The sequence below is a fragment of the Microcaecilia unicolor genome, chromosome 1 (assembly GCF_901765095.1).
Source record: "Microcaecilia unicolor chromosome 1, aMicUni1.1, whole genome shotgun sequence".
Classification (NCBI taxonomy): Eukaryota; Metazoa; Chordata; class Amphibia; order Gymnophiona; family Siphonopidae; genus Microcaecilia; species Microcaecilia unicolor.
Window position 1 is genome coordinate 63,337,484 of NC_044031.1, and position 16,545 is coordinate 63,354,028.

The 16,545-nt window shown below is 40.7% G+C and overlaps 1 protein-coding gene across 1 annotated transcript in view; it reads left to right on the forward strand.

Moving 5' to 3' along the window:
• The window catches only part of DLEC1 (DLEC1 cilia and flagella associated protein), a 363,928-nt gene that overhangs the window by 226,415 nt on the left and 120,968 nt on the right, over positions 1-16,545 (forward strand). The window contains exons 20-22 of the mRNA XM_030197931.1: positions 1,870-2,028; positions 3,273-3,412; positions 3,887-4,040. Coding sequence (XP_030053791.1) covers positions 1,870-2,028; positions 3,273-3,412; positions 3,887-4,040 — 453 coding nt within the window. The remainder of the gene's footprint in view (positions 1-1,869; positions 2,029-3,272; positions 3,413-3,886; positions 4,041-16,545) is intronic.

Below are 16,545 nucleotides of genomic sequence, written 5' to 3' on the forward strand. Positions count from 1 at the left end.
TTTTATTCATAATTTATTAATTGAAATGTCAGCTTTTTGAAATGTGCATCTGTGATATTTTGCCTGTAAATTTAATTTCCTTCCTCCATATTAGCATATTCATTTGCATATGTATATATGCAAATGATATGCTAATATGCTCCGCCCATTCTTTGCCCCCCCAAATGAAACAGTCAAACTACGCCTATGCCCAGGAGAGCTTACCGGGCCACCTTACGAAACTTGGACAATTGCCCTAAATTTGGGAAAGAGAATGCACACTTGAGCCTTTTGTTTTGGTCATGCCCAGGAATTCAAAAGTTTTGGAAGGATATGGCATTGCATGTATCAACTATGTGGAGAATTAGATGGCGATATTCCCCAAAGCAACTGTTCGGAGGTTATGCCACTCAGAGACGAACAAAACCTGGACTAAGATCATTTCAGCAAAGAGCCACGCTGATGGGGAAAAAAGCGATTTTACAACATTGGCTGGGTATAGAGTGCCCCACAGTGGCTTAGCGGCGATCCTCAATGATTTACATGTGCTCACTGGAATGCAGTGGTATTGGTAACTTGGTGGGGGAAAAGGGAGAGCAATTTTGCACAACTTGGGCGCCTTTTTGGGACACATTGACTCCAGTGGCTCGAAGCAGAATATTGAATTCCTGAAGAGGGGAGGGGAAGGGGAGGGATTGAGAAGGGAGAGGAGGGTGGAAGGAGGGGAGGGAGAAAAGTTGTAAAATTGTTACCTGAAACTTGAGAGATGTCCTGTTTGTTTGGATATTTGAACACTGATGGTGCTGAACATGCCATGTTATCTTGAAATCACGTTAATAAACATGAGTTTAAAAAATTGTTGAAATGTAGCCAGCAAGATTTTCTAGTTGGCAGTTTAAAGTAAGGTATCAAAAATGTCTCATTTACAGTTGTAGAACAGACCAGTTGTTATTTCTTAACTTATATAGGAGATAATTCTGAAAAGGTCACCTAAAGATAGGCACCAGGATGAGCACTAAGTGCAAATTCTGTATCAGCAATTACACACATAATTGCCATTATAGAATACTAGCTTAAGTCCTAAGTTACGCACCTAACCTTAGGTGTCAGCATTTATACAAGCTCAGAGGCTGGTGTAAATGCTAGTGCCTAACTACTGTCAGGCTCGTAACTAATAGTATTCTATAACCCACATATATATATATATATATATATATATATATATATAAAGTGCTAGGTATGTCCCTAACCCACCCATGCCCCTTCCATGCTCTCCACTTCTTGCAGTTGCACACTGTGGAATTTGCACACACAATTAATAGAATCCTGACTAAGAGCAGTTTTATACACTGCTCACTTGCCCTATCCTTTCATCCTCACCTCTTTATTCCCTTACCCTAACTAGAGAGGTGTGGTAGCCGTGTTAGTCCACTCTTAAAGGTTATCAATAAAAATCAAACAAAATAAAGCATGGAAAAGAAAATAAGATGATATCTTTTTTATTGGACATAACTTAATAAAAAAGGTATCATCTTATTTTCTTTTCCATGTTTTATTTTGTTTGATTTCTATTGATTCCCTTACCCTTAATTGTTCTGTCTGTCTGCCTGTCTTATCTAGATTGTAAGCTCTTTGAGCAGGGACTGTCTTTTTGTGTATGGTGTACAGCGCTGCGTATGCCTTGTAGCGCTATAGAAATGATAAGCAGTAGTAGTAATTAGCGCCAGTTACCACCAATTAGTAGCTAATTATTAAATTGAGCTATGTGTGTAACTAATACTAATCTATAGCTTGCACTTAGTGTCCTGCAGCCTCAATCATTTTTTCTCAATGTTCTCCAAACATTGTTCTCCAAACACTTCCTCAGCATATTGTTTTATATGTTTTTAGGGACCAACTGTTTCTATTGACATCCCATCACTCCATCTAGGTCTGATCAAACTGGGAGAGAAAACCTTAAGTGTTTTACAGCTTGATAACAAGAGTCAGCTCCCAGCAAAATGGAGACTGCAAGAAAGCAAGACTTGTATAACAGCGAGGAATGAAAAAGTAAGTTACATGATAGTAGGAAGCCTATTTACTAATTTGTGTTTTCTGTACACAGTTATAATGTGTAAACAACTGGAAAAACTAAATAAAAATAAAGTAAAAACACAAAACAAAGTTATTTACCCTGTAGGTAGTGATTTATATAGTTAAAACAAACATGTCTTAAAATTGGTGACTTCAAAATAGCTCAATGGTTAGCGTTTGCTTAAAACCACAGCAACTGCTTGAGAGGTCTCTCTAGATGCTTCTTTCCTTTATCTTTCTCTTCTTTAGACAGAAGTGTAGGTTAAACCCTCCTTCCAGTTCTAACAAAAATCTACGTAAGGGAAAACTCCTCTCTTGTTACTAGTTGTGATTCTTACTTTAACTTAAGTTTCACTCTGACCCCTTCAATATTTAGTTGTGGTGATCAGAAGTATTTTTAAATGGTTAAATATAATCTGAATATTCAAGCTGCTAACCAGATTAAAGATAGGACCACTACCCCTGGTCAGAGGAAATATTGAGCGGCACTATAAAATAGTGCTGCTGAATATTCTACTGGGCAGTACTTATCCGGTTAGCAGCACCTGCTAACTAGATAAATGTTTTTGAATATTGATTCCTAAATGTATACCCTGAACCTGCACCCACCAAAATCAATTCAGACATCTATACAGTCAGTAGGCGTCTTTTGCTGTTATAGATCTTGGAAATAACTATTGCAGCAACCTCCCAAGGCATTGCTATAGCAAAATAGTACACTCCTCTAATCTGATCTACTTGGTGTGACCCTTCTACAGTAACATTCTTTTCTAATAGTGACTTCAGTGACATCCTATATATAGAAAAAGAAGGTATGAAGTATGCAGGAACTTTTGTACCCACATAAGTGAATTCACAAGAAGAAACTATGGAAATAGTTTTCTTTCTGAAACTTGTCTGAAAGGGCCATGGGCTCAAAAATATCTGCAAACTTTAGACTTGGGTAAGCTTTTTTTGTTTGTTTGTTTTTGTTACATTTGTACCCCACGCTTTCCCACTTATGGCAGGCTCAATGCGGCTTACATGGGGCAATGGAGGGTTAAGTGACTTGCCCAGAATCACAAGGAGCTGCCTGTGCCTGAAGTGGGAATCGAACTCAGTTCCTCAGTTCCCCAGGACCAAAGTCCACCACCCTAACCACTAGGCCACTCCTCCACAGCTTCAAAAAAATGTCTCCTTGATGACAGTTCATTATAATATTTTTGTTCCTTTTTACACAGAAGTCCCAGTTCAAAATAAATCCATGTAGAGGAGAGCTACCTCCCTTGAGTTCTGTGAAAGTATCGGTTCTCTTTAGCCCTTTACAGTGTCAGTGTCTTCATACTATCTTAGAACTGAAGATAGTAAATGGAGAAGACAGGTAAGAAGTTGCACTATTTCTTCTCTTTGTTGGAACCATTATCTCTGTAGTAACATGAATTAATTGTCTGGGATTTGATCCCTCGGTAACAATGGCATCCCTTAAAATATAATGTCTGTGCTAAAATGGAGTTGACACCTTCCCCAGTGAAGCCGTCAACCCATTGGTCCACTACACCATCTGTTTCGCTGTTGTCTAGTTTGAACCCAGAACCTGAGTGTAGGACTGTCATCTCAAAACATGGGTTACACTTAAAGACCTATTACTACTTCGTTGTTTTCCAAGAAGAAAATATATATTTTTATATAGGTTGCATCTTAGATATGTGTATAGATAAATGAATTGGAGCTGACACGATATTTAAACATATAAAATGAATTCTAATCATCAATATGATGCATAATCCTAGCAGTTTACTAAAGTTGCCTGCATTTTTTTATGTGTAACAAGATACACCTTTATGCTTCTTTCTAGCCATGTTCCTGTTTATGTTGATGTTCAAACGCCTCAAGTATGTTTACTTTCCAGCCATCTGAAATTTAATGATATTTATGTTGGGATTCCAGTTCAGGCAACAGTAACGCTCTTCAATAATGGGCGCTTACCAGCAAAATACACTTGGGGAGAGGTGAGTTGTCTGGTAGCAGTGCACATGAGAAGGACTGACTTAAATAATTTTTGGCATTAACAGTACACCTAGTATATATCATATGAGACACACATAGCTGTGTCTTAAGTCTACACACCCTTGTATACTCCTTATATTTTGGTGTTTACTTTTGGATATTTGCCTTTGTTTTTTGATACCACCGTTCAATATATTTGTGCATCCATTTACACACGCACGGTCTTTTTAAAGACTGCCTCTTTTCCACATAACAGTATTTTTGACTTACTCATTGCCAGACTCCTGAGGCAGGCACGGATGCCGAAACATGGTGCCGTGTCGAGTCTTGAACACATTATTTTACACACGGATTTTGAGATGTTGATTTTATGTCATTTTTACCCATATTTTAAGTAATAAACATTTAATTGCATTGTTCCTAAGGTTTGACTAGCCTTCCTCCTGTTCCCACTTTTTTGCATACTATTGTTTGACTCGTGGGACTTTGTTGTTCGGTTACCTTCTAGTTTCTTTTTTTCTTTTACTGTACCAAATGTTTCAACTAGGTCATTAAAATTGCTTTCAGATCACAGGTTTGTTATTGCTGCCTCTTCAAAAGCCAGATTAGATTGAACCTGAATAACTGCATTACTTAAGTACATACTGGGAAAGACCAAAGGTCCATCAAGCCCAGCATCCTGTTTCCAACAGTGGCCAATCCAGGTCACAAATACCTAGCAAGATCCCAAAAAAGTACAAATCATTCTATACTGCTTATCCCAGAAATAGTGGATTTTCCCAAAGTCCATTTAATAATGGTCTATGGACTTTTTCTTTAGGAAGCCGTCCAAACCTTTTTTAAACTCCGCTAAGCTAACTGCCTTTACCACATTCTCTGGCAACGAATTCCAGAGTTTAATTACACATTGAGTGAAGAAACATTTTCTCCGATTCGTTTTAAATTTACTACATTGTAGCTTCATCGAATGCCCCCTAGTCTAGTATTTTTGGAAAGCGTAAACAGACGCTTCACATCTACCCGTTCAACTCCACTCATTATTTTATAGACCTCTATCATATCTCCCCTCAGCCGCCTTTTCTCCAAGCTGAAGAGCCCAAGCCACTTTAGCCTTTCCTCATAGGGAAGTCGTCCATTCCCCTTTTCATCGCCCTTCTCTGTACCTTTTCTAATTCCTCAATATCTTTTTTTGAGATGTGGCAACCAGATTTGAACACAGTATTCGAGGTGCGGTCGCACCATGCAGCGATACAAAGGCATTATAACATCCTCATTTTTGTTTTCCATTCCTTTCCTAATAATACCTAACATTCTATTTGCTTTCTTAGCCGCAACAGCACACTGAGCAGAAAGTTTCAACGTATCATCAACAACGACACCTAGATCACTTTCTTGGTCTGTGACTCCTAACATGGAATCTTGCATGACGTAACTATAATTCGGGTTTCTCTTTCCCACGTACATCACTCTGCACTTGCTCACATTAAACGTCATCTGCCATTTAGACGCCCAGTCTCCCAGTCTCATAAGGTCCTCTTGTAATTTTTCACAATTTATTTATTTTTATTTTATTTGCTGCATTTGTATCGCACATTTACCCACCTATTTGCAGGCTCAATGTGGCTTACATTGTTCCGTCATGGCGATCGCCATTCCGGAGTGAGAGATACAAGTGGTATTACATTAAAGATCATGATGATTAAGCAATCAAGTGCAAAGAGTTCATATTCGGAATAAGAGATAAAGTGGTATTGCATTTAAAGTTCATTCATGATAGAATAGGCTTTTGTAGTCGAGTATAGAGAGTTAGGTTTTATTCAGTTTAGGCTTGAGTTTCGTTGTCTGGTAATTAGGATGGATCGTTGCGGTATGCCTTGTTAAACAGATAGGTCTTCAGTGATTTACAAAAGTTGGTTAGGTCACACATTTTTTTGATGGCAAGTGGTAGTGCATTCCATAACTGAATGCTTATGTAGGAAAAGCTGGATGCATTTGTTAATTTGTATTTTAGTCCTTTGCAGCTAGGGAAATGGAGGTTCAGGAATGTGCGTGCTGATCTTTAGTATTCCTGGGTGGTAAGTCTATGAGGTCTGACATGTAGACCGGGGCCTCTCCGTAAATGATTTTATGAGCCAGGGTGCAGATTTTGAAAGTAAGCCACTTTGAGCCCGCAAAAAGGTGGGAAAATGTGGGATACAAATGCAATAAATAAATAAATACGCTCTTTAAGTGGGAGCCAGTGTAGTTTTTCTCTTAGGGGTTTGACACTTTTGTATTTTGTTTTTCCAAATATGAGTCTGGCTGCAGTGTTTTGGGCTGTTTGAAGCTTCTTGATGATTTGTTCTTTACATCCGGAATAGAGTGCATTGCAGTAGTCTAGGTGTCTTAGCACCATTGATTGTACCAGGCTGCGAAATATTTCCCTTGGGAAGAGCGGTTTTACTCTTTTGAGTTTCCACATTGATTGGAACATTTTCTTTGTTATATTTTTCACGTGGCTTTCAAGTGTGAGATTTCTGTCAATTGTAACTAAGTATTTTCAGGCTATCTGAAACAGGAAGGATATAGTTTGGTGTGTTTATAGTGGTAGGTTTGCTTGTGTTGTGTTGTGATGAGAGGATGAGACATTGTGTTTTTTCTGCGTTAAGTTTTAATTAGAATGCATCCGCCCATGAGTTACATACAAGCTCATTTTCAAAGCACTTAGCCTCCCAAAGTTCCATAGAAACCTATGGAACTTAGCCTCCCAAAGTGCTTTGAAAATATGCCTCATAGTAACATAGTAAATGACGGCAGAAAAAGACCTGCACGGTCCATCCAGTCTGCCGTGGAGGCTGTGATTGATTTCATTAGTGATTTCTTTTAGATCATGTTTGAACGGGATGTAGATCGTTACATCTTCTGCGTAGATGTATGGATTGAGGCCTTGGTTGGATAGCGATTTGGCCAGAGGTGTCATCATTAGGTTGAAAAGGGTTCGTGAGAGTGATGATCCTTGGGGAACTCCGCATTCTGGTTTCCATGGAGCTGATGTATTCAAATTAGATATCACTTGGTATGTTCTTGCGGTTAGGAAGCCTTTGAACCAGCTAAGAATGTTTCCTCCAATCCCAAAGTATTCTAGGATGTTTAATAATATTTTATGGCTTACCATGTCGAACGCGCTGGACATGTCAAATTGTAGGAGAAGTACACTGTTGCCAGTTGCAATTGCTTGTTTGAATTTAGTTAGAAGAGTGATTAGTACTGTTTTGGTGCTGTGGTTGGATCGAAATCCTGATTGAGAATCGTGTAGTATTGAGAATTTGTTTAAGTAGTCGGTAAGCAGCTTGGTTACCAGAGGGATAGATGCTACCGGGCGTTAGTTGGTTATGTCACTTCTTTTTTTCTTTGAGTCCTTAGGTATTAGGGTAAGTAGAATGTTTCTTTTATCCTTTGGGAAGAGTCCATGTTGTAACATATAGTTCAGGTGCGTTGTGAGGTCTGTTATGAATCATTGAGGGGCGGATTTTATTAGGTTATTGGGGCATATGTCCAGTTTGCAGTGGGACTTGGCGAACCTGTTGATCACTTGGGTGATGGTATCGTTAAAGAGTATGGCGAAATTTGTCCAGGTTCGGTCTGCTGGGTATTCATCAGGGGTTGGGTCCAGACAATCAATTAATTTTTCATAGTCGGTGGTATTGAGTGGTATCGTGAGTCGTAACTTTACAATTTTCTGTTACGTTCCTCATCTGGCTCCAGGCCAGGCTGAATCGCCAGCGAGGCGCGGTCCGGCGGAGATAGCCGGACATCTTTGTTGTGGTATCTCCAGGATAGGTCGAGCATCTTGGGATGGGCATCCTGGGTTGTGGCAGCCATCTTGGGGTTGGTTAGCTTCAGGAAGGAAGCCCATATTTGGACGTAGGGCATCTCTGCTGATGGGGGCCGCCATCATATTTAAGTGGAGTGGAGGAGTGGCCTAGTGGTTAGGGTGGTGGACTTTGGTCCTGGGGAACTGAGGAAGTGAGTTTGATTCCCAGCACAGGCAGCTCCTTGTGACTCTGGGCAAGTCACTTAACCCTCCATTGCCCGCCGCATTGAGCCTGCCATGAGTGGGAAAGCGCGGGGTACAAATGTAACAAAAATAAATAAATAAATCTTGGATCAGCTGCACATGTTTGAAATTGATTCCTACACTATTTAAAGCCCTGCCTCCTATCCTTCGTTGCTTCGGCCTCAATTGTGTTTGAGATCCACGCCGGTGCTTCTTCTCTTTGGTTCCTGTGTTCCGGTGTTCCTGACCTTCGTTTGTTCCTAGACTACGCGTTGTGTTGCTGCCTGTCTTGACCTTGGACTGTTCTTTGACTATTCTTTGCTCTGCTGTTTACGGGTTCCTGGACTATGTTTGTTTCCCCACCTTTCGGGTCAGTGGTCGTGCAACCCCGCCGGTTCCGGAAGTCCTGCCGGCCGCTTGAACACAGGGGCTCAACTCCTGGGGGACAGTGGCTAAGTGCAGGTGAAGCTAGGGCAGTGGCGTTCCTAGGCTACCTGACACCCGGGGTGGATCGCCAATGCGCCCCCCCCCCGGTGAAATTACACCCTCCCCCCGGGTGCATTTTTACCTGCTGGGGGGGTGCCGTGCACCTGTCGGCTCCGAGTCCGCTCGTTCCCTGCTGCTTCCTCTGCCCCGGAACAGGAAGTAACCTATTCCACGCAGAGGGAGCAGCAGGGAGGGAACGAGCGGACTCGGCCAACAGGCGCGCGGCACCCCCCCAACGACTCCCCCTTGGTACGCCACTGGCTAGGGGTTGTCTGGCTGCCTGACCGAGTGCGGTGGCACTCCATCCTCGCTGTGCACAGTCGGGGCACTAGGGCTCACACATCCCCAGTCATAACATTTTCTCATTAAAGGGTGTCTGTGATGGTTGAAGTAACCGGTGTGGTATCTAGTAATTTGTTCACGAGTTGGAAAAGTATATGCGTGTCTTTGTAGTCTGGCCCTATTTTAGTTTTGTAGTATAATCCTTTGGTTTGTCTAATTGCATATTTGTATTTTCTTTGTATTTGTTTCCATGCGTTGTGTGTGAATTCGTCTTTCTTTTTATTCCATGCTCGTTCTAGCCTTCCAACTTGTGTTTTTAGTTTTTTCAGTTCTTCGTTAAACCATGGTATTGAGTTAAATCCTCCCACAATTTAACAACTTTGAATAACTTTGTGTCATCAGCAAATTTAATTACCTCACTAGTTACTTCCAACTCTAGGTCATTTATAAATATGTTAAAAAGCAGCGGCCCCAGCACAGACCCCTGGGGAACCCTACTAACTACCCTTCTCCATTGAGAATACTGACCATTTAACCCTACTCTCTGTTTTCTATCTTTTAACCAGTTTTTAATCCACAATAGAGCACTACCTCCTATGCCATGACTCTCCAATTTCCTCTGGAGTCTTTCATGCGGTACTTGTCAAACGCCTTCTGGAAATCCAGATACACAATATCAACCGGCTCACCTTTATCCACATGTTTGTTCACCCCTTCAAAGAAATGTAGTAGATTTGTGAGGCAAGATTTTCCTTCACTAAATCCATATTGACTTTGTCTCATTAATCCATGCTTTTGAATATGCTCTGTAATTTTGTTCTTAATAACAGTCTCTACCATTTTGACCGGCAACGAAGTACTACTACTATTACTACTATTTAGCATTTCTATAGCGCTACAAGGCATACACAGCGCTGCACAAACATAGAAGAAAGACAGTCCCTGCTCAAAGAGCTTACAATCTAGTCTATAATTTCCCAAATCTCCTCTGGAACCTTTTTTAAAAATCGGCATTACATTGGCTATCCTCCAATCTTCCGGTACCATGCTCGATTTTAAGGATAAATTACATATTACTAACAATAGCTCCGCAAGCTCATTTTTCAGTTTTATCAGTACTCTGGGATGAATACCATCCGGTCCAGGAGATTTGCTACTCTTCATTTTGTAGAACTGCCCCATTACATCCTCCAGGTTTACAGAGAATTCATTAAGTTTCCCCTACTCGTCAGCTTCGAATACCATTTCTGGCACCAGTATCCCACCTAAATCCTCCTAGGTGAAGACCAAAGCAAAGAATTCATTTAATCTCTCCGCTATGCCTTTGTCTTCCCTGATTGCCCCTTTTACTCCTCGGTCATCTAGCGGTCCAACCGATTCTTTTGCCAGCTTCCTACTTTTAATATACCTAAAAAAATTTTACTATGTGTTTTTGCCTCCAATGCAATCTTTTTTTCGAAGGCCCTCTTAGCCTTCCTTATCAGCGCTTTGCATTTGACTTCACATTCCTTATAGTGTTTCTTATTATTTTCAGTCGGTTCCTTCTTGCATTTTCTGAAGGATTTTCTTTTAGCTCTAATAGCTTCCTTCACCTCACTTTTTAACCATGCCAGCTGTCGTTTGGTCTTCCAGCCTCCTTTTTTAATACGTGGAATATATTTGGCCTGGGCTTCCAGGATGGTGTTTTCGAACAGCATCCATGCCTGATGTAAATTTTTGACCCTCGCAGCCGCTTCTCTAAGTTTTTTTTTCACCGTTCTTCTCCTTTTATCATAGTCTCCTTTTATAAAGTTAAACGCTAACGTATTTGATTTCCTATGTATACTTACTTCAAAGCTAATATCAAATCCAATCATATTATGATCACTGTTATCAAGCGGCCCCAGCACCACTACCTACCGCACCAGATCATGCGCTCCACTAAGGACTAGGTCCAGAATTTTTCCTTCTCTCGTCGGCTCCTGTACCAGCTGCTCCATAAAGCTGTCCTTGATTTCATCAAGGAATTTTACCTCCCTAGCGTGCCCTGATGTTACATTTACCCAGTCAATATCGGGGTAATTGAAATCACCCATTATTATTGTGTTGCCCAGTTTGTTTACATCCCTAATTTCCATTAGCATTTCTGCATCCGTCTGTTTATCCTGGCCAGATGGACGGTAGTACACTCCTATCACTATCCTTTTCCCCTTTACACATGGAATTTCAATCCACAGTGATTCCAAGAAGTGTTTTGTTTCCTGCAGAATTTTCAATCTATTTGATTCAAGGCTCTCATTTATATACAATGCTACCCCTCCACCAATTCGATCCACCCGATATAATTTGTACCCCGGTATGACAGTGTCCCACTGGTTATCCTCCTTCCACCAGGTCTCAGAGATGCCTATTATATCTAATACTTCTCAGGCTCCTGGCATTCCAATATAGACATTTCAAACTATGTTTGTTGTTCCTGTTTACATCATGGTTAGTACTTGACAGTATTAATTTGCAATCTTTTGTCTGATTTTTATTTTTGTTTAAGGACACCTGATCTACTACGGTCTCTTTTGCAACCTCACTATCAAGATACCCTATCTTCCCTGTTTTGGTGATATCTTTGGAAGATACCTTATCCTGAACCATGCACTTTTGAACAACTGTCAGCCTTCCCCCCCCTCCCCCATTTCTAGTTTAAAAGCTGCTCTATCTCCTTTTTAATTGCCAACGCCAGCAGCCTGGTCCCACCCTGGTTAAGGTGGAGCCCATCCTTTCAGAATAGGCTCCCCCTTCCCCAGAATGTTGCCCAGTTCCTAACAAATCTAAAACCCTCCTCCCTGCACCAGCGTCTCATCCACACATTGAGACTCTGGAGCTCTGCCTATCTCTTGGGCCCTGCACATGGAACAGGTAGCATTTCAGAAAATGATACCCTAGAGAATCTGGATTTGAGCTTTCTACCTAAGAGCCTAAATTTGGATTCCAGAACCTCTCTCCCACATTTTCCTATGTCATTAGTACCCACATGTACCAAGACAGCCGACTCCTCCCCAGCACTATCTAAAATCCTATCTAGGTGACGCATGAAGTCCACCACCTTCGCACCAGGCAGGCATTATTTTGGCTAGCTCCAGCCTTTTGGAAAAAAATTGCCTGTCTCCTTGAGGAAACAACTATCTTTTTAAGAAATTTAGAGTGCTTTTAAAGGTTTGTTTGTGCCTTTCCTGAGATTTTGCTAAAATACCAGCAAAATTAAAGTAGTTGTGAGGTTTGTCTATAGTTCTTTGCTTTAGATTCTTGTTGTGAATGTACAGGTGAATGAGTTTCTCATTTCAGCCTTATCTATGTGTCTGGATTCTTATACGAAATAGAGTTCCTTTCCTTAATTTTTTTTTATAAACCACCAAAACCTATGCTTTAGATTGGGAAGTATAGCAAATATTGATAAAACCATATGGTGTGCCACAGAGAGCATTTGCATTGCATATATGTGGGAAGTTTTATGCTTTGAGGAGTCCAAAGTGGAAATTTGTAGTCTTGGTGCTAAGCACTATGGGAGATAATTCTAAAAAGAGGATGTTAACATTTAGATGTCAAGAATGTGTGAAAATTACCAGAATACCAATGCCAATATTCCAACCACATGTTATTCTATAACATGGCATCTAAATGTGATAGTGTAGTTTGATGGTGGGTATCCAGTTGGGCAGAGTTTGGGGAGAGTGAGGGTGGGGCATACAGATACACACGTAAACTATAGAAGAATATCATTTACAGCAGCTGTATGGCTAGTGTAAGTGGTCCTGCCTAAATTATACACACACATTGGTGCTGCTTTACTAGTGTTTTATAAAAGAAATTAGGCACTTTCTTTCCTTTATAGGCTAGGCTCCAAATAAGCACCTCCATGGTGCCTAATGTAAGCATTCCTTTATAGAATTGCCTTCTATCAGGGTAATTCTATAAATAGGCTGATAACATTTACATGCTGATTATATGCATAAATGTTTAGCATATCAGCACACAGACATATCTGTATATATATGTGCATGAATGCCAAGTTTTCCCAAAGCGTTATTCTGTAAATATGTGCTTACCTTACATAGTGTGTATTTGACAGATAGGCAGAATCTGAGCATTGGCAGGATTCACATTTATGTGCATAACATGCATAAATTATAAAATACTATACATGTATCTCTGTAATTGAGATGTGAGCACTTACATCAGCTCTATGGCTAGTGTAAGTGCTTGCACTTAAATTGTAAGTGCATATGTACCCAGTTGTGATAGTATTCTACAAAGGAAAGTAAGCACATACTTTGCTTTATAAAATAAGTGTCACGTAGGCACCCTGTTATAGAATTACCTTTATACATCATGTTGCTAACACCATCCCTACAGTAAAGCATGATGGTGTCAGCATTATGTTGTAGGGATGAAGCTTCTGAAGATCAAAGGAAAGATACACAGTGCAAAAAGTAAAGGCAGATCCTGGAGGAAAACCTTTTACAGTCGGCTGTAGACCTGGAACTAAGGAGAAGGTTTATCTTTCATCAAGACAGGAATTCTAAGCAGAAAACAAGAATGTTGTGTGGGCCTGGCAATCACTTTATTGTTTGTTTGGCTTGCTGGACATCTGTGGGACTCTCTGCTCAACCCCCTAGTAACGAACTCCATCCCTCACGTCATTCTTCAGCCTCTTGGTTTCACCAGGACCTCTCCCCCCACTTAAGCACTCTGTCATTCAAGCACAACAACTCTGGCATAATCTGCTCTCCAGAGTCTTTGTCAGTATATAAAACAGAACTTCGCTCATTCGACTATCATCTTAAAGAGGCGAAGAAGGATTATTTTTCCAGGCTTATCTTCTCTTTTACTGACTCTGCAAGACTACTCTTTCATATTATTGCTCAACAAACCAAATAATTAGTTTGTGTCTCGAGATCATCTACACCTTCGTCTGACTCCCTTGCCCAAAACTTCATCTCAAAGGTACCACTCTTTGTAGTTTCCTGCCCTCTTTCCATGCCTGTTCTCTTTGTTCCTCCCCCATCCCTATTACCATTTGAATATTATGCTGGTTCTGTTAACTCTGTCTTCTTCTACTTGGGCTTCCTTCTCCATTCCCTCACTCACTGATCTTTACAAGATGCTGTCATGTTTGAATCTAATCTTTTGCAAACTAGACCCTTTACCTCCAACTTGACTAAAATCAAATTCTCAAGGTCTTCTACCATTAGCACTAAATATTATTAGCAATAGCATGTTCTCTGGTTCAGTTCCCTCTCTTTGGAAACATGCAGAGATATATCTCCTCTTGGAAAAACCCTCCCCTTGACACAACTGTTCCGGCTAATTACTGGTCAGTATCTAATCTATTCTTCTTGGTCAAACTTAACAGAGAAAGTCGTTTATTCACAATTGCTGTCTTTTTCTAATCAAGTAAGAGTGCTCCATCCAAGTCAAGCTGTATTCCACAGCTTTCATAGTACTGAGACTGTTGGTATGTCTTTGAGAATTTGAGGAGTTTCCATCAAATATTTTTAAATATATCAGTCGGTGTCAACACAAGTGATTAGGAAAGTTGAGACATCTATCTCTCATAATTTTCTAATGCTTCTAACTTTTGAAGACTCGCCAGTTTATTAATCTTGAGTAGAGAGGTGTGGTAGCTGTGTTAGTCCACTTTTAAAGGTAATCAATAGAAATAAAACAAAATAAAACATGGAAAAGAAAATAAGATGATACCTTTTTTATTGGACATAACTTAATACATTTCTTGATTAGCTTTCGAAGGTTGCCTTTTTTCATCAGATCGGAAATAAGCAGATATTGGTAGATGACAGTATATATAAGTGAAACATCAAAGCATTTCAGTGGCAGTCTAACAGGATGGGGGTGGGTAGGTGAGAGACAGAGAGATATGCATGGAGACAGGAGGGTGACAAACAAAGCAGTACATTTCTATAATGGGCTAGAAAACCCAGATCTTTGTTAAGTCCTGTCTGGTGGGTGTCAAAATATTTAATCATTCTGACTTCAAAGGTCTTACGTTCCTGTACTGTTTTAAAGTTACCTTTCAGGATTCTTACTATGAAATCACTGGTACAGTGTTCTGGTTTTATAAAGTGCCACCCCACAAGCGTGACATCCTGGCTGGCATTGGCATTTTTCATATGATGTCTATGTAAATTAAATCTTGTCTTTAGCATCTGGCTTGTTTCTCCAATATAGCACCCGTCGTCACATTTTTTACACTGAATGATGTATACCACATTGGAAGATGAGCATATAAAGGATTCCTTTATGTTGAATATTTTTCCTTTGTGAATGATCGTGGGGTCCTGTGAAATGTTTTGGCATAATTTGCAGCTGGATATATTGCAAGGATGTGTGCCATTCTCTTCTTTTTGAGTCTGTGTTGGGAGGTTACTTCTAATTAACTTGTGTTTTAAGTTGGGTGGCTGTCGGAAAGCCAGCACTGGTGGGGATGGGAATATCTCTTTCAGTAATTCATCCTCCTGGAGTAGAGACTGCAGATCTTTTATGATTTTTCTTAATTTTTCCAGCTCTGGTTTGTATGTCACTATAAGGGGGATTCTGTCTGTGGCCTTTTTTTTTCTTTGTACTGTAGCAGATTTTCCCTGGGTGTTTTGAGGGAGGAGGCAATATTCTTGGAGATTATTTTGGGGTTGTAGCCTTTCTGTTCGAAGGATGCAGTCAGGATTTCAAGGTGTCTGTACCAGTGATTTCATAGTAAGAATCCTGAAAGGTAACTTTAAAACAATACAGGAACATAAGACCTTTGAAGTCACAATGATTAAATATTTTGACACCCACCAGACAGGACTTAACAAAGATCTGGGTTTTCTAGCCCATTATAGAAATGTACTGCTTTGTTTGTTACCCTCCTGTCTCCATGCATATCTCCCTGTCTCTCACCTATCCACCACCATCCTGTTAGACTGCCACTGAAATGCTTTGATGTTTCACTTATATATACTGTCATTTACCAACATTTGCTTATTTCCGATCTGACGAAGAAGGGCAACCTTCGAAAGCTAATCTACTACTACTACTACTTAACATTTCTAAAGTGCTACTAGGGTTACGCAGCGCTGTACAGTTTAACAAAGAAGGACAGTCCCTGCTCAAAGGAGCTTACAATCTAATTGACAAAATGTGCAGACAATCAAATTGGGGCAGTCTAGATTTCCTGAATAGAGGTATAATGGTTAGGTGCCGAAGGCGACATTGAAGAGGTGGGCTTTGAACAAGGATTTGAAGTTGGGCAGGGAGGGGGCTTGGCGTATAGGCTCAGGAAGTTTATTCCAAGCATAGGGAGAGGCGAGGCAGAAAGGGCGGAGCCTGGAATTGGTGGTGGTTGAGAAAGGTGCAGAGAGGAGGGATTTGTCCTGTGAGCGGAGGTTTCAGGTAGGAGCGTAAAGGGAGATAAGGGTAGAGAGGTAATGAGGGGCTGTAGATTGAGTGCATTTGTAGGTTAGTAGGAGAAGCTTGAACTGGATGCGGTACCTGATCGGAAGCCAGTGAAGTGACTTGAGGAGAGGGGTGATCTGAGCATATCAGTCCAGGCGGAAGATAAGACGTGTAGCATAGTTCTGAACGGATTGAAGGGGGGATAGATGGCTAAGTGGGAGGCCAGTGAGGAGTAGGTTGCAGTAGTCAAGGCGAGAGGTAATGAGAGAGTGGACGAGAGT